The 17,741-nt window shown below is 47.0% G+C and overlaps 1 protein-coding gene across 1 annotated transcript; it reads right to left on the minus strand.

Moving 5' to 3' along the window:
- Positions 1 to 1,857: 1,857 nt before the first annotated feature.
- On the minus strand, positions 1,858 to 17,394 carry LOC120678038. Its single transcript, XM_039959200.1, has 4 exons — positions 17,047 to 17,394; positions 6,608 to 7,496; positions 2,097 to 2,479; positions 1,858 to 2,010 (listed from the first exon to the last, which is right to left on the minus strand). The coding sequence occupies exons 1-4, from the start codon at positions 17,392 to 17,394 to the stop codon at positions 1,858 to 1,860; spliced, it is 1,773 nt and encodes a 590-aa protein (XP_039815134.1).
- Positions 17,395 to 17,741: the final 347 nt, after the last annotated feature.

Consider the following 17,741-nt stretch of genomic DNA (forward strand, 5'->3'; position numbering starts at 1 on the left):
CACTTTTAGCCGTCGGAAATTATTGTTAAAACATCGGTAAACCGGTCATACCGGCTGGTAAACCGGTCAGAACCGGTAGCACTGGGGCTTTTGAATTCACATTTGAATTCAACCGGTTTGGACCGGTTTCCGGTCAAACCGGTCCGGTAAACCGGAACCGGAGCCCGGCGGTTTGACCGGACCGGTCGGGATTAATAACCCTGCTAATGCCCCTTGAGTCTCACCGCGCCATCGTTTCTCCTGCAGTTGCGGCCTTCGATCGGTCGTGACGTGCCATGATGATAGAGAGGGGATCAAGGTGCGCCTCATCGTTGGTGGCCGTTCGGGCCCCGCCTGAGCCGCACCATTAGGGGTTTTAATCTTGTCACGACACACTTCTAGGCCGCCTCTGCGGCGCTCCTCGGGATGTGTGCGGAGGAGTGCGGCATTCTGGGTCCCGCCTTGGACCCGATCCTCTACCGGCGTTTCGCTGGCCCTGGCCATCCCGGGGTTGGGGGCGGGCCCGTCCACCCGTCTCATGGCCAAGTCGCCTTCCTCGCCATCCTCGGTGGACTCCGACGAGGGCCCTCACTGGGACATCCGGGACCTAGTGCGATAGGTCGCCAAGGCCCGCGAGCGCTACTCCGCCTCGTCATTGGAGGCTAGTCGGCTGGGCACCTTCAACGCTGACCTCGAGTCCGCTCTCACGACCCTCTCCGAGACGGCGGTGAAGGCGTAGGGCGAGGCTGCCGAGGTTCGCGCCAAGGCAGCAGATCGAGAGCAAGTCCTTGCCGCTGCCCGCTGTGGGATCGCGTACATGGGGCTCCGCTTCGATGATCTTGAGAGCCACCTCCATGCCCTCGAGCACGCGTCGCTTCGCGCTGTGAACATGGCGCGGGTGCCAGGAAGCGAGGTGGTTTTTTGCCTCCACGATCTCCATGCCACGTGTGGAGGGCTGTGAGCCTTGGCGCGACATCACACCCCCCCGTGCCCGGGGCTGACGCTTCAGGGACGGTGGCGCGCCTAGCAAGCCGGCCAGAGGAGCCGCTCTCATCTAGGGCAGCCGAGCCCCTGGGCCCAAACAGGCAGGGGATGCCCCTCCTCCCTGCGCGACCGTCGAGTCTCTGGCGTCCGTCGTGATTTTGGCGATAGCAGGGGCCGAACGCCGAGGCGTCTCGCTCGCCACCATCTCTGACGACGCGGCGCACACCGACGACAACCTTTTGGTGTGCCGCCGAGGATGTATCCCCCTGGGCCTGATGCCAGTATACCTTCACAACCTTTTGGGGTGCCGCTGACAGAGGGGCAAGCCTACCTAAGGGGCTGGAAATAAGCGAAACCAACAAAGGATAAGCAAATTGAAATTGCTTAGAAAGAACCAAAGGGAAAATCACTCACTGCGCGGCAGTCGGGCGGGACCTTTTCGGTTTGGGTTCGGCCGTCGAAGATCCGACCTCCCCCTGGCGCTTACCCAATACGCTAGGCGGGGGCCACAAACCTTGCGGCACTCCAAGGACCGTGGTGGCCGTAGAAGAGGATGGGGAGGACGAAGCTCCGCGTCCGGTCTCGGGGACTAGGCGCTGGTTGGCCGCGGTGGCCCTGGGAGCGGCACGTCTTTTACCCCTGCGCCGGCGGACGAGCTGATGGTCGGGCCGCTGAAGCAAGCGGTCGCGCCTTGCGATGGAGGGGAACAGTGATTGCTTCCATGACCGGGGGTCCCAGCGAGATCCCAGCGCTGATCCCTTCTCCATCCTCCTGCAACAAAGCCCAATCAATATGCTCCTCACGGTCATGGTCGTCGTCGTCGTTGGCACTCCAGTCGGGCTCCTCGGGAGACTCGGTGTCACTGTCCACCTGCTCGCTGCACCTCCTACGCTGCTAGCGCTCTGCCCGATGGGTCTGCTGGGCAATATTCCATTTCCGCTTGTCATCTTTCTTCCTCTTCTTCTTATCGGCGGCGGTGTGGTTCATTGCCCATCGGGCCGCATCCCCAAGTGAGGGAGCGCGGGAGAGGCGAAAGCCGTATCCATCCTATGAGCGTAAGGCGGAACTCCCAAAGCCAAACGGTTCGACAAGCAAAGAGAAAAGGAAGAAAGGTGCTAGGAAAGAGCACTTACGAATCGGACGAACCCCACCTCCGGGCGCATCACCGGATGGCTGGGGATGGGGAACACGGGGTACGGCTTGTTGAAGGCCTCCCGGAGCCGCAAGGTGATCTCAGCGTCACTGATCTCGCCGACCGCCAACACCGTCCGCGCGACCGCATCCGCCAGCGCGTCGAGCCTCATCTCGTCCAACGGAAGCGCTCGCGCCATTATCGGTGCAACCCGCCGCTTATGGTAAGCGCCCACCACACCGGCGCCAGTCAAGCCCTGACTCTTTAGAATCCTAATGGCGTCTAGGAGGCCGGAGAGCTTCTCCTGTTCCTCCTTTTCCGGGCCATACTCCCACACGGGCGGTTTGTCCATCAGGAATCGGCCGGAGAAGGCGGGCAGGGGAGCTGTGGCAGAACCGCCTAAATTATCCCGGCTCAAGTGCGCAGGCCATCACCATAAAGGCAACATTAGCTTAAACGCACTTCAAACGGAACAATTTTTGGTCTGTCGGGTAACGTCCCGATACAACCACCGATTCTCGGATCGAACAAGCATACCCCGCACGAAGGCGAGTTCAGAGATATTACAACCACAATTTTACAACACGGGCATAGTAAAGATTACAAACCAGTTCAAACGATTATTACAAAACCAACTTAAGTAAAAAAAGTTATACAAGCCATAAGTGTAAAGCTTCAGGGTTTAAACAGCGGAAGATAAAACACGACGGCTACAACATGTCGCAAAAAGGATACCAGGCTAGCCCAAGCATGGTATCACTCGTCATAGTCATTGCCGGTCGAAGACGTATCCCACTCTACGGACCAGCCAGGAGGCAACGAGCAAGGATAGGTCAAGCTAGCGATCTGATCCTCAAAACTCATACCTGAAAAAGGGTTTCAACAGCAAGGCTGAGTATTCTAATACTCAGCAAGACTTAACCGCCAACGGGTATAAGTAGCCCACCTTAGCTAGACTATGCAAGGCTTTGTGAGGCTCTGGTTTTCTTTTGCTGAAAAGCAATAAAGAGTATGTCCTTACTTTCAAGTTTTAGCTTTCAAGATTCTAGTTGATTAACCATTCTATGTAAGCAACTACTATCAAATCATGGTAGAAATCTAAGCAAACATCAAGATTGATTAAAGTGTTGTTGCTCTTCTTACTCTGTGTGGCAAAGAGATCAAGCAGTCTCATTTCATCGTGAGAGGCGGACGATTCTGAATCGAAATTCAACCTTGCAAGGATAACCTAGCACACACGTCTGGAACACCGTCGGGTCATTCCCAAACAACCGTTGACCTTTCTTTCCGGCTTGTGGATAGGGTCACTCTCCCCGACTACAGGGCTCCAAGGCCGAACCTTGTCCCTTGAAGTCATGGTGTTGCGCAACATAACAATAAAACCTATCCCTACTGAGAGAGTGAAAGGTATATCCACTCCCCGGTCCAATCGGCTACTAGGCTTGCCGCGTACCATATTTACGGCATGTGGCTAGTACTTTCAAAAACTTAACCAGCACTACCACACACCGCGACCTTAGCAAGTTCATCAATACAGACGGGGTCTCACATAAAGTCATGATGTCGAACACAACCCCGTCTGTTGTCCTTATATTGATAACAGAAAGGTAAACAATCAATTCCTATAAAACTCGCGAGTGACAGGCAATCACTCGACTTTTACCGGTCCTATAAGCTTAGCAAGTAGTCGAACTCAAGTCTAGTATTCAGTACATAGGTTCCTAGGATCATGCATCTAGGGTTTCAATTCAAATCCTAAGAACTGTAAATGCATAAGCAAATAACAACCGTAAATGATAATAATTTGAAATATAGGTTATGTCTGGGGCTTGCCTTCTCGATAGTTGCTAACTATTTCAGCCCTAGGCTCTTCCGAACTTTGGTCCGGGGCTTCAGTTAGTTCAGCAGTGTTTACTTGAGCTTCGAGATCACCTCCGTCAGACTCCGGTATCAGCTCGTACGTCCCGTCCGATAAGGCAGTCGTGTCTACATGTAATGCAAGAACAGTATTATAAGCACACATGGGCAATCGTTTATAGAGTAGTTAAATAACAAATTTAACTACACAAGGCATCATGATCAACAGCACAATAGAAGTTGACTAACTTCATGAACAAGTGGGGGTGGATTCCTATAGCAATTACTTCCATGTTTGCAAATAAACATATAACTCAAAGTACAAACAGTAATTAACTTACCAAAAATTACCCTAAACAGAACATGAACAGATTAAGCTACCCTGTAAAAATCATGCCAAGACATGTAGCCATTTAATCACAACAAATCATTCATGCAGGCAGCACATAGAACAAACTTCAATTATACAGGTCAAACTAAAGCAAAACAGAATCTAAAAATTTAACAGTAGGTCAATACAGAAATAAACTAGCAACTGTGAATTTTTCATGATTTTATCTATACAGAAATAAATACAAAAAAATAAACAAAACAGACAACAGATTAGCAAGATTTATTTTTAGCCCCTGATCTAGCCATGAACTGAAGCTCAAACTTCCTCGACAAGCTAAGATAATCCAGGTGAACACTCAGGAATAAATTCAGGATTTATCAAGAACAGAAACTATTTATCATAACTAAAGTCTACTAAACAAAGATTAAATCAAATAAATAGCTAAACCAAAGAACTGATCATGAAATTTTTATAGAAAAACAAGTGTTACAAGAGTAAACTACCATAAAAGTTTCACTGCAAGACATGGCTTTATGCAGTAGTTAAGAAAAAGATGAAATCAACCAATATTTATGCACTAGAAACACAAATCAAAATCTACAGCAAAAACTTGCAACTAAAGCCTAACATATTATGGTTCTACTGCATAGATCTCTTCAAGAGGATTCGAAAACATCAAGATTTGCTATTTTACGAATTTTCTACGAATTGATATTGAATTTCAAAGTTCACTGAAAATCATAGCAAAGAAGTCCCTATAGCACTATTCAAATGTGTCACTGACTACGCAGATAACCCCCTGGGGTTTTTCAAATTCAAACACCGACGTCCCTGGCCGGGTCAGAGAGGGAAGGCGGGGTTTGACCGGCCGTTTCCCGGCGAGGAGCTCACCGGCGGCGAGGGGTGGGTTGGGGAAAACGGAGAGGAAGTCGAGGCGGTTCTGGGGATGTGCTTGGGTCGCGAAACGAGGGCGAGAATAGGTCGGTCCACGGCGAACGGCGGCTGGTGGAGCTCGGAGCACGGCGGCGGGGTGTCTCCGGTGAAGTTCGGGCGAGGGGAGATGGTCTAGGAGTTGCGCGAGGGCGAGGCGGTGCTTGCTAGGGTGTCAGAGCGGGCGGAGGAGCGGCGGTGAGACGGCTCCGCGGCGGGGGTAAGCTCGCCGGGGTTCAAGCGGGGCGGCGGCGGCGTTCTGTGGTGTGAGAGCGAGGAGAGGGCAAAGGAACGCACGAAATCGAGTCCTGGGGTATGTGTAGTGCTCGGGCGCTCGCTAGAAGAGGGCGGCGAGCTCTGCCCGGGGCTGTCCACGGCGGCGTCGCGGTGGCGGCCGTCGAGGCGGCTCTGGAAGCTGCGGGGCGCGTGGCACGGGAAGAAGAGGGCCAGCGCGAGGCTAGAGGGCGGTGGAGGAGGTCGTCCGCGACGCGTGGGTGCCAGCGCGCGGCGAATTAATGGCCGGAATGGCCGGGAAGGCGCCGGCGAGCGGCGCTGTCGGTGGACGGCGACGAGAAGCAGAGCAGGGAGGTGGGAGATGGGGATAAGGGCGATTTTGCAATTTCCAAAAATTCCAGGGACTAAACTGTAAACCAGCGATAACTTTTAAACCAAAGCTCAAATGGAAAAGTGCCCAACATGAAAGTTGTTCAACTTTTCAAGATCTACAACTTTGATGTTGTGCAAAAATTTATTTAGCCAAAGATTCAAGAGCTAAAATTAAAATCATTGAAGGGATTTTGAATTCTAGGAAATTTGTCTTTTTCAAAGCAAATTCACTTCAAACATAGACTTAAAAGTAAATTTTTCTGCCAAGCATTAAATGCACTGAAATTTTGCAAAAACATCCTCCACAAAAGCTATATTCAGAAATAACTAAAGAAAGGACCTTGCATAAAATCATAATTACACATATAGCCTTTTATAATTACAAAAAGATCCTTTTTAAGCAATTCATGCACATGACGCATAGCAAACATACACAATTACTGTGCAGACACCTATTTAATTACTGTGTAGACACCCAGGGTGTTACAGCCTTCCCCCCTAAAAGGAATCTCGTCCCGAGATTACAGGAAGAAAAGGATTCAAAGACTTGGTACCTGGATTGGTTCTAAGAAAATCGTGAAAGTTTCGTTGGAGAAAATTTTCAGTCTCCCAAGTAGCTTCTTCTACAGTATGCTGATTCCACTGGATTTTGTACATTTTAACTTTCTCCCTTCTAGTACTTCTTTCTTTGGTGTCAAGAATCTTGATTGGATACTCCGTATAAGATAGATCGGATTCAATCTCGATATCCTGTGGTTCAAGGATCTCAGTAGGTACCCTGGTACACTTCTGGAGTTGTGATACATGAAAGACATCATGAATGGCAGCCAACTGAGATGGAAGACGAAGTCGGTAGGCAACGGGTCCACAAGTTTCGATAATTTCAAATGGTCCGATGTATCGGGGTGCTAATTTCCCTTTTACGCCAAAGCGTTGAACACCTTTAGTAGGAGATACTCGCAAATATACGAAGTTCCCTACCTCGAATTGTAAAGGATCTCTTCTTTTGTCTGCATAAGTTTTCTGTCTTGATTGAGCTGCTTTAAGATTAACTTGGATAACTTTGACTTTCTCCTCTGCCTCAGAGACTAAATCTGGCCCAAAAATTTTGCGTTCTCCAGCTTGTGACCAATTCAAAGGAGTTCGACACCTTCGACCGTATAATGCTTCAAATGGTGCCATTTGCAAGCTGGATTGATAACTGTTATTATATGAAAACTCTGCCAGTGCTAGGCATTTAACCCAGTTCTTGCCATATTGAATAGTACATGCCCTTAACATGTCTTCAAGGATTTGATTGATTCGTTCAGTTTGCCCATCTGTTTGTGGATGATAAGCTGAACTACGAATTAGTTTTGTTCCAAGGGATTCTTGCATTTGCTCCCAGAAACGTGCAATAAACTGAGGCCCACGATCAGAAATAATCGTCTTTGGAATTCCATGTAAACGAACAATCTGATCGAGATAAATCTCTGCGTACCTCTTGGCAGAATAAGTGGTGTGTACTGGAATAAAATGAGCAGTCTTGGTGAGTCTATCAACGATTACCCAAACAGAATCATGCTTATGAGAAGTAGTGGGTAGGCCAACGATAAAATCCATACTGATGTCCTCCCATTTCCAGGATGGAATGGGTAAAGGTTGGAGAGTACCAGCTACTTTTAAGTGACTAGCCTTAACTCTTTGACAGACATCACATTCAGAAACATATCTGGCAATTTCTCTTTTCATTCGAGTCCACCAGAAGTTTTGTTTAAGATCGTGGTACATCTTGGTACCACCGGGATGAATCGAAAACTTCGATAGATGTGCTTCATCAAGGATTTGCTTTCTAAGCTGATGATCCTTGGGTACAACTAGTCGAGATTCAAACCATAGAACTCCTCTATGATCCACTCGGAAACATTTGTACTTTGCTTCTCCTTGTGATAACTTTTCCTTGATGATCTTGATACCCTCATCATGTAATTGTGCCATGATGATGCTATCATGAAGTGTAGGCTCAAGGGATATATGGTTCAAACTTCCTTGAGGTACCATTTCTAGGTTTAACTTCATCATTTCCTGGCATAGAGTTTCATTGAATGGTTCTACAGATAGACAATGGCATTGTGACTTGCGGCTTAGTGCATCCGCAACCACATTAGCCTTTCCTGGATGATAGTGCACTTCTAGATCATAATCCTTTATCAACTCTAGCCAGCGCCACTGTCTCATGTTGAGATCAGCTTGAGTGAAGATATATTTGAGGCTCTTATGGTCAGTGTAAATATTACAGTGAGTTCCCATAAGATGATGTCTCCAAATCTTGAGGGCGTGAATAACAGCTGCTAACTCCAGATCATGTGTTGGATAATTCTTCTCATGATTCCGGAGAGCTCTTGATGCATAAGCAATAACCCGGTTATCTTGCATAAGCACACAACCAAGTCCCATACCAGAAGCATCTCAATAGACATCAAAAGGTTTGGTACTGTCCGGTGTAGCCAATACTGGAGCAGTAGTTAATCGTGCCTTGAGAGTTTGGAAAGCTTCTTCACACTTATCATTCCAAACAAACTTCACTCCCTTCTTCAATAGCTCCGTCATAGGCTTGGCTATTTTGGAGAAATCCGTAATGAACCGACGATAATATCCAGCTAAACCAAGAAAACTACGAATTTGATGAACTGAAATAGGAGATTCCCAATCCATCACTTCTTGCACTTTAGTTGAATCAACAGATATTCCATCACTGGAGATAGTGTGGCCTAAAAATTTCACACTGTCTAACCAAAAGTCACACTTGGAGAATTTGGCATAAAGATGGTGATCTCGTAATCGTTGAAGAACGATATGCAAATGCTCAGCATGATCTTCTTCATTCTTGGAGTAGATCAGAATATCGTCAATGAATACCACGACGAATTTATCCAGCTCCGGCATGAAGACTGAATTCATCAAGTACATAAAATATGCTGGGGTGTTGGTAAGACCAAAAGACATGACCAGATACTCATAGAGTCCATATCTGGTCGAGAAAGCAGTCTTTGGAATATCACAAGGCTTGATCTTTATTTGATGGTAACCAGAACGAAGATCAATCTTAGAGAAAACCTTAGCTCCAGCTAACTGGTCAAACAGAATATCAATGCGGGGAAGAGGATACTTATTTCTAATAGTGACCGCATTGAGTGGTCGATAGTCAACACATAGCCTCAAGCTGTTATCCTTCTTCTTCACAAACAGGGCTGGACATCCCCAGGGTGAAGAACTCGAACGTATAAATCCCTTGTCGAGAAGGTCTTGGAGTTGGACTTTCAATTCTGCTAACTCATTTGGAGGCATTCGGTACGACCTCTTAGAAATAGGGGCGGTACCGGGTTGAAGCTCAATAACAAACTCGATATCTCTATCAGGGGGCATTCCAGGCAAATCATCTGGAAATACATCCTCATACACCCACACAACAGGATATCTTCAAGTTTAATTTCTTTTGCGGCATAGGCACAAGAGTTAAAGCACTCTCGTTGTGGTAGATAGAGTATGGTGGCTCCTTGATGTGGTGAATCTATCTCAATAGCTCGGGAAGAGATATCTAATAGTACTTTATGTTTAGTCATCCAATCCATGCCCAGAATAACATCCATGCCTTCTAAATTCATTAAGATCAAATCTGTCTTGATCAATTTACTACCCAGCTTAATTGGCACATGTCTAGTGATTTGATTGGAAGCTATCTTCCCACCAGGAGTTGTTATCATAAAAGATCCCTTAGTATGACAAAAGTCCAATCCTACCCTTGCTCCAAATTTGGCACTTATAAAACTATGCGTTGCACCAGAATCAAATAATATGACTGCGGGTTTATTGTGGATAGAGAAAGTACCCGTCATTACTGGTGCTCCTTCTGGAAGGTCTGCAAGAGTAGTGAAGTTAACTCGCCCTTGCCGGACTTGCACCATTTGTCTCTTGCCCTTGCCCTTGTTGTTGTTCTGGTTGGAGTTTTGCCCTAGATTATTTCTTCTGGGCTGCGGACAATTCTTGGCAAAGTGAGAAGTACTACCGCAGTTGAAGCATCGATTATTACCATTCCCACTATTGAACCGTGGGGCATTCGGCCTTGGGCTAAATTGCTGCTAATGCTGCTGCTGCTGAGGCACTGGAGGTCTGAATCCTCCTTGTTGCTGAGGCGGCCTAAAGACAAACCTGCCCACTGGGGCATTTCTTTGTGGAGGCCTGGGTGGAGTGTTTTGCACTAGACGATATCTCGGTGGCTGGGCACTCGAGGGTCCCGTTGGTGCCTTCCGCTTCTTCTCAGCACGATGTGCAGCAATACAGTCCTCTTGCGTAATGGCCATATTAACCAGCTCATTATAGGTATTAGGCTGAACCAAGTTTAAACGTTCCTTGAGCTTGGTATTGAGGCCACGACGGAAACGATCACGTTTCTTGGCATCAGTATCAGCATGATGGCCCGCATACTGGCATAGATGATTGAAGGTCTGTGCATATTGTAGAACAATGCAGGTTCCCTGATCTAGAGCCAAGAACTCATTCAACTTTCTTTCAATTAGTCCCTCAGGAATATGATGTGATCAGAAGGCAGTTCTGAATTCCTCCCAAGATATAATATGTTCAGCAGGCTGCATTGCACAATAATTATCCCACCATATACGTGCAAGACCACGAAGTTGCTGAGCGGCAAAGTGGGCCTTGTTTGCATCAACACACGGTACTGCTAACAAAGCAAACTTGGAATTGATTGTACGGAGCCAAGCATCGGCGTCCAGTGGGTCATCAGCTTTGCTGAAAAGCGGAGGTTGGGTACCAAAGAATTCCTGGTAACCCGCTGGTTGTGCCTCACGTCCTCAATACTGTTGGCGTGGCTGATTTTGTTGCCCTTGGACTAGTTGGCGAAGTAATTCTGTTTGCATGTCCATTAACTCGGCCAGATTTCGACGGGGGTGGCGGTGGCTGCTGAGATCCACTGCCAACTTCACAACCGAAGCCATTAGGCGTTCCACGAGTATGACCAACCATCTGTAATTATGGAAGACATCCATTAGATACATATTTCTCGCTTCCAAAATCAATGGTACTTGCAATGATCATACATTGGATAAAACAAAATCAGCAAAATTTAACTAGATGCGGTGTAGCACAATATGCACAACACATAACTGTGCCACCCACAAAAATCAAAACTGGTCAGCTGTTAGATAGCTTCATGCTCCATCGTATAGAGACTCAATGCTGAGAGCAAAGGGTAAAGAAAATAATCTATCAATTCGTTCTTCATCGCTATGTGCTATGCTGCTAAACAACAGAGATCATAGAAGGGATTGGACTAAAATTTATTCTCACAGATTCAACAGGCTAACATATGATGAGCACACATGCCACAAAATTTGCAACATCTTTAGTATTCATCAAACGGCGTGAAAATGCACAAATGAAGAGATTTGGTAGGTAGGAAGATCATGATTTCCAAACTGGTAGTCGTTACTTATTTCACATCCAAAGCAGCATTTTTCTTACAACCTAACATCACTCACCCTTACCACATATAATACAACAAGTGGTACTCCTCCCTAGGGCTATCTTACAACATCTCTTTCCTATGTACAAGCTACAACAAGAGAAAACACGAACTATCTAGGACTAGTCTAAGGCGCCTAGAAGTCGTCGAGGTTGCCCACAGAAGAGGCACTGCCGGAAGAAGAGTCGTCCGGCTGAGGTTAGGCTCAGCAAGTGCGTGCTCTGAATCTAGATCAGAAACTCCCTCAATCTCCTCGGGGTCCTCATCTGCTGCTGCAGGCTCAGCTGGAGCATCTAGTTGCCCCTGGAGCACACCAATATGGGCTAAAGCATCATCCCAATCTGCTTGCAGCTCATTCACCTGCCCCTGAAGGAAACCAATAACTGTGTTGCGCTACTCTATCTCAGCACCATGCTCCATAGCCTGATGCTCAAACTGTGCAATGGCAGTATCCCTCCCAGCAACGGCATCCTGAAGTCCCTGAATCTGAATATCCCTCAAACGAAGGCCTCACTGAAAACTCTGGGCCAAGTCTATCACCTGGTCCATGTGTCGCTGCTGAAGTATCTAGTAGTGAGACTGAGCATTCATATATCTGACTACTGCCTCGATAGTCTCATCCGCTACATCTCCAATCAAGTGCCCAAAGTGTGTGACCCTGAACAGCCACTCTGCATTACCAGCACTGACTGCTGGAAACAAACCAATAGGATATGCAGCTACCTCCTCGGGATGGTGCTCACAAAAAGTGGTGATAGCGTTGAGAGCTGCTTTCTCAAAAGCATCCACAAGACGGTACCCAATCACCTCAATCTCAATCGGTGGCCACTCCAAGGTGGGGTGCTGAGGAATGGTCATTGTAACTCTGTTCTTCTTAATTCCATCCTCAGAAAACTGGCGTCCCGTGTACTGGGGTGGATCTGGGTAGTGGAAGATACGAAGTGAATCCCAAAAATCCTCGGAAAACCCTCCCAGTATAGACAGTCGGTATGAGCATTTCCCTCCTTATCCCAAAAGACCTGGGAACAAGTCGCCATCTGAATCAAAAAGGATTCAAATGTGAGTAATGTGATTATCTCAAGACTTCTCAAATAAAGCTTTAAGAAGACTGCGGAAAAAAACAAATATGATTCTAAATCAAAAGATGATATGGTTCCAAACTCAAAGAATAATAAACCACAATCGGTACTGGTTCATCATTTGAGATTCTACGGAAATGAAAAGATCCTTGCAACAACAAGATGGGGCTTAGGATGAAGGCATGACTCAAAACCATAGTTTTCATCCAAAGAAACCTAAGCATTTAACAAGCATGCTTCTAAAATCAAAATTTCACTCACTCATGTTTTAAGCACACCAACACTTATCTTATAAGGATTCATACTAGAAATTCCTTAAAAAGCTCATGTAGCAACTTCAAATATTATGAACCAATCAAACATCAACCAGATATGTATGCACGTCCTGACCGTCCTCACAAGAAAAACAATTGCCAACTATCGTTGGACTTACGTAGTTAGCATGGTGGTATAACATAGATACGGCTCTCCCTATATAGCTAGTCGATACATTCTAACCGTTCTTAACTTATCGAATCGCGGTTAGTGTTCCTGCAGAAGATTGACCGAACATATATATATATATATATCCAATGAACCTTTCATGCCAGCACTCATGAAAGCGTTCCCAAACATTACCGCTCACTATAGAAGCGGCAGCCATACAATTCCCGACGTATGGCCAACGTTAGCATACGCTACTCAGAGGCGTATTCACAAGTTCCTTTACTCCCAATATAGTCGACCGAGATCGGTATATTGGCAGCAGCTCAAGTAGGTCACTGCTTGAGCGCAGCATTCGGTTCGCATCACCGACAGGAAGGTCAGACTCCCTCAGCTGACTGAGCACACTTTACTTCCAATATAGTCAACTAATCGTCGATATATTGGAAGCACCTCAAGTAAGCCACTGCTTGAGGGCAGCGTTCGGCTCGCATCACCGACAGGAAGGTCAGACTCCCTCAGCTGACTGAGGATCCTTACCTTCTTACCTCAACGTAGGTGCGTCGTTACAAGAATTAAGAGTTGCTTGTGAGTATGGTTTGACAAAAATGAAACGTGCTGGAAGTCAGATAACATAAACCATACATAAATAACCACCTAGTAATTCCCGCAAATTCCCTAGGACTTTACGTTCTATGCACAACTCTTAACGAATCCAACGTAGTTTTCCGAAATTCTTTATGGTTCCAATTTTATACGGAAAATGGTTTTTAAGGTTCCAACACCTCTGATGTACGCTTGCAGCTCTGATACCAGCTGTGGCAGAACCGCCTAAATTATCCCGGCTCAAGTGCGCAGGCCATCACCATAAAGGCAACATTAGCTTAAACGCACTTCAAACGGAACAATTTTTGGTCTGTCGGGTAACGTCCCGATACAACCACCGATTCTCGGATCGAACAAGCATACCCCGCACGAAGGCGAGTTCAGAGATATTACAACCACAATTTTATAACACGGGCATAGTAAAGATTACAAACCAGTTCAAACGATTATTACAAAACCAACTTAAGTAAAAAAAGTTATACAAGCCATAAGTGTAAAGCTTCAGGGTTTAAACAGCGGAAGATAAAACACGACGGCTACAACATGTCACAAAAAGGATACCAGGCTAGCCCAAGCATGGTATCACTCGTCATAGTCATTGCCGGTCGAAGACGTATCCCACTCTACGGACCAGCCAGGAGGCAACGAGCAAGGATAGGTCAAGCTAGCGATCTGATCCTCAAAACTCATACCTGAAAAAGGGTTTCAACAGCAAGGCTGAGTATTCTAATACTCAGCAAGACTTAACCGCCAACGGGTATAAGTAGCCCACCTTAGCTAGACTATGCAAGGCTTTGTGAGGCTCTGGTTTTCTTTTGCTGAAAAGCAATAAAGAGTATGTCCTTACTTTCAAGTTTTAGCTTTCAAGATTCTAGTTGATTAACCATTCTATGTAAGCAACTACTATCAAATCATGGTAGAAATCTAAGCAAACATCAAGATTGATTAAAGTGTTGTTGCTCTTCTTACTCTGTGTGGCAAAGAGATCAAGCAGTCTCATTTCATCGTGAGAGGCGGACGATTCTGAATCGAAATTCAACCTTGCAAGGATAACCTAGCACACACGTCTGGAACACCGTCGGGTCATTCCCAAACAACCGTTGACCTTTCTTTCCGGCTTGTGGATAGGGTCACTCTCCCCGACTACAGGGCTCCAAGGCCGAACCTTGTCCCTTGAAGTCGTGGTGTTGCGCAACATAACAATAAAACCTATCCCTACTGAGAGAGTGAAAGGTATATCCACTCCCCGGTCCAATCGGCTACTAGGATTGCCGCGTACCATATTTACGGCATGTGGCTAGTACTTTCAAAAACTTAACCAGCACTACCACACACCGTGACCTTAGCAAGTTCATCAATACAGACGGGGTCTCACATAAAGTCATGATGTCGAACACAACCCCGTCTGTCGTCCTTATATTGATAACAGAAAGGTAAACAATCAATTCCTATAAAACTCGCGAGTGACAGGCAATCACTCGACTTTTACCGGTCCTATAAGCTTAGCAAGTAGTCGAACTCAAGTCTAGTATTCAGTACATAGGTTCCTAGGATCATGCATCTAGGGTTTCAATTCAAATCCTAAGAACTGTAAATGCATAAGCAAATAACAACCGTAAATGATAATAATTTGAAATATAGGTTATGTCTGGGGCTTGCCTTCTCGATAGTTGCTAACTATTTCAGCCCTAGGCTCTTCCGAACTTTGGTCCGGGGCTTCAGTTAGTTCAGCAGTGTTTACTTGAGCTTCGAGATCACCTCCGTCAGACTCCGGGATCAGCTCGTACGTCCCGTCCGATAAGGCAGTTGTGTCTACATGTAATGCAAGAACAGTATTATAAGCACACATGGGCAATCGTTTATAGAGTAGTTAAATAACAAATTTAACTACACAAGGCATCATGATCAACAGCACAATAGAAGTTGACTAACTTCATGAACAAGTGGGGGTGGATTCCTATAGCAATTACTTCCATGTTTGCAAATAAACATATAACTCAAAGTACAAACAGTAATTAACTTACCAAAAATTACCCTAAACAGAACATGAACAGATTAAGCTACCCTGTAAAAATCATGCCAAGACATGTAGCCATTTAATCACAACAAATCATTCATGCAGGCAGCACATAGAACAAACTTCAATTATACAGGTCAAACTAAAGCAAAACAGAATCTAAAAATTTAACAGTAGGTCAATACAGAAATAAACTAGCAACTGTGAATTTTTCATGATTTTATCTATACAGAAATAAATACGAGAAAATAAAAAAAACAGACAATAGATTGAATTTCAAAGTTCACTGAAAATCATAGCAAAGAAGTCCCTATAGCACTATTCAAATGTGTCACTGACTACGCAGATAACCCCCTGGGGTTTTTCAAATTCAAACACCGACGTCCCTGGCCGGGTCAGAGAGGGAAGGCGGGGTTTGACCGGCCGTTTCCCGGCGAGGAGCTCACCGGCGGCGAGGGGTGGGTTGGGGAAAACGGAGAGGAAGTCGAGGCAGTTCTCGGGATGTGCTTGGGTCGCGAAACGAGGGCGAGAATAGGTCGGTCCACGGCGAACGGCGGCCGGTGGAGCTCGGAGCACGGCGGCGGGGTGTCTCCGGTGAGGTTCGGGCGAGGGGAGATGGTCTGGGAGTTGCGCGAGGGCGAGGCGGTGCTTGCTAGGGGGTCAGAGCGGGCGGAGGAGCGGTGGTGAGACGGCTCCGCGGCGGGGGTAAGCGCGCCGGGGTTCAAGCGGGGCGGCGGCGGCGTTCTGCGGTGTGAGAGCGAGGAGAGGGCAAAGGAACGCACGAAATCGAGTCCTGGGGTATGTGTAGTGCTCGGGCGCTCGCTAGAAGAGGGCGGCGAGCTCTGCCCGGGGCTGTCCACGGCGGCGTCGCGGTGGCGGCCGTCGAGGCGGCTCTGGAAGCTGCGGGGCGCATGGCACGGGAAGAAGAGGGCCAGCGCGAGGCTAGAGGGCGGTGGAGGAGGTCGTCCGCGACGTGTGGGTGCCAGCGCGCGGCGAATTAATGGCCGGAATGGCCGGGAAGGCGCCGGCGGGCGGCGCTGTCGGTGGACGGCGACGAGAAGCAGAGCAGGGAGGTGGGAGATGGGGATAAGGGCGATTTTGCAATTTCCAAAAATTCCAGGGACTAAACTGTAAACCAGCGATAACTTTTAAACCAAAGCTCAAATGGAAAAGTGCCCAACATGAAAGTTGTTCAACTTTTCAAGATCTACAACTTTGATGTTGTGCAAAAATTTATTTGACCAAAGATTCAAGAGCTAAAATTAAAATCATTGAAGGGATTTTGAATTCTAGGAAATTTGTCTTTTTGAAAGCAAATTCACTTCAAACATAGACTTAAAAGTAAATTTTGCTGCCAAGCATTAAATGCACTGAAATTTTGCAAAAACATCCTCCACAAAAGCTATATTCAGAAATAACTAAAGAAAGGACCTTGCATAAAATCATAATTACACATATAGCCTTTTATAATTACAAAAAGATCCTTTTTAAGCAATTCATGCACATGACGCATAGCAAAAATACACAATTACTGTGCAGACACCTATTTAATTACTGTGTAGACACCCAGGGTATTACAGGAGCCTCCCCGTGATTCTTGACATAGAACCACGAGGAAGACCACCCCTTATTGTCCTTAGTGAGGGGGATCAGCATGTACTCGCCCGCTCGAGTGCTCTTGCCGCCGCCGCCGCCTCGGAGGTGGACGGTGGCGCATCCAATCGGGGCGTGATGAAGTTCATCCCCCACCCTCGCCTTGATGAGGGAGACGGAGAAGAAGTACAGGAAGAGACTGAAAATAGGGGGGGCGGAAATATGCTGGATCCCATTCGGATTCAGGTGCTGCAGCTCCAGCCCATAGAGCTGCAGCAGCCCCTGAAAGAACTGGGAGGAGGGTGACGCGAAGCCCCGCTCTTGGAAATGCATGAATGAGACAATGTATCACGGAGGCGGCGCTGGACTCCGCTCGCCCTGGGGGGCCTTCCACTCTTCCGCGTCCGTCAAAGGGGATAGCAGCCCCCTGGACACTAGGCCGTTTAGGGTGGCCTTGGTGACATCGGAAGAAGCCCAGATCGACATGGTGACGAAAGGAAAGAAGCTCAACGACGAGGAGAAAACAGGGGGACCGCCGACAACGGGAATGAGGGGTGAAAGGTGTGGCGGTTTCTTGTTTTTTCTCTCCTCCCCCATTTTTTCCTCTCTCATGCTCTTGATTGCAGAGTAAGCGTGGGAGGAAACTCGCCGCCGCCAGAATGCGCAATAAAAGAGATAAG

This window comes from Panicum virgatum, chromosome 6N (assembly GCF_016808335.1).
Source record: "Panicum virgatum strain AP13 chromosome 6N, P.virgatum_v5, whole genome shotgun sequence".
Classification (NCBI taxonomy): domain Eukaryota; kingdom Viridiplantae; phylum Streptophyta; class Magnoliopsida; order Poales; family Poaceae; genus Panicum; species Panicum virgatum.

Bases quoted from the DNA above. Each gene is read 5' to 3' on its own strand.
- LOC120678038 (XM_039959200.1), bottom strand. From the start codon at position 17,394: ATGCATTTCCAAGAGCGGGGCTTCGCGTCACCCTCCTCCCAGTTCTTT. The intron at 7,497-17,046 runs GTAATACCCTGG...CAAAGAGTTAAG, and splicing joins AGAATCACGGGGAGGCTCCT to GCTAGTCACTTAAAAGTAGC. The intron at 2,011-2,096 runs GTAAGTGCTCTT...TTACGCTCATAG, and splicing joins AGGTGGGGTTCGTCCGATTC to GATGGATACGGCTTTCGCCT.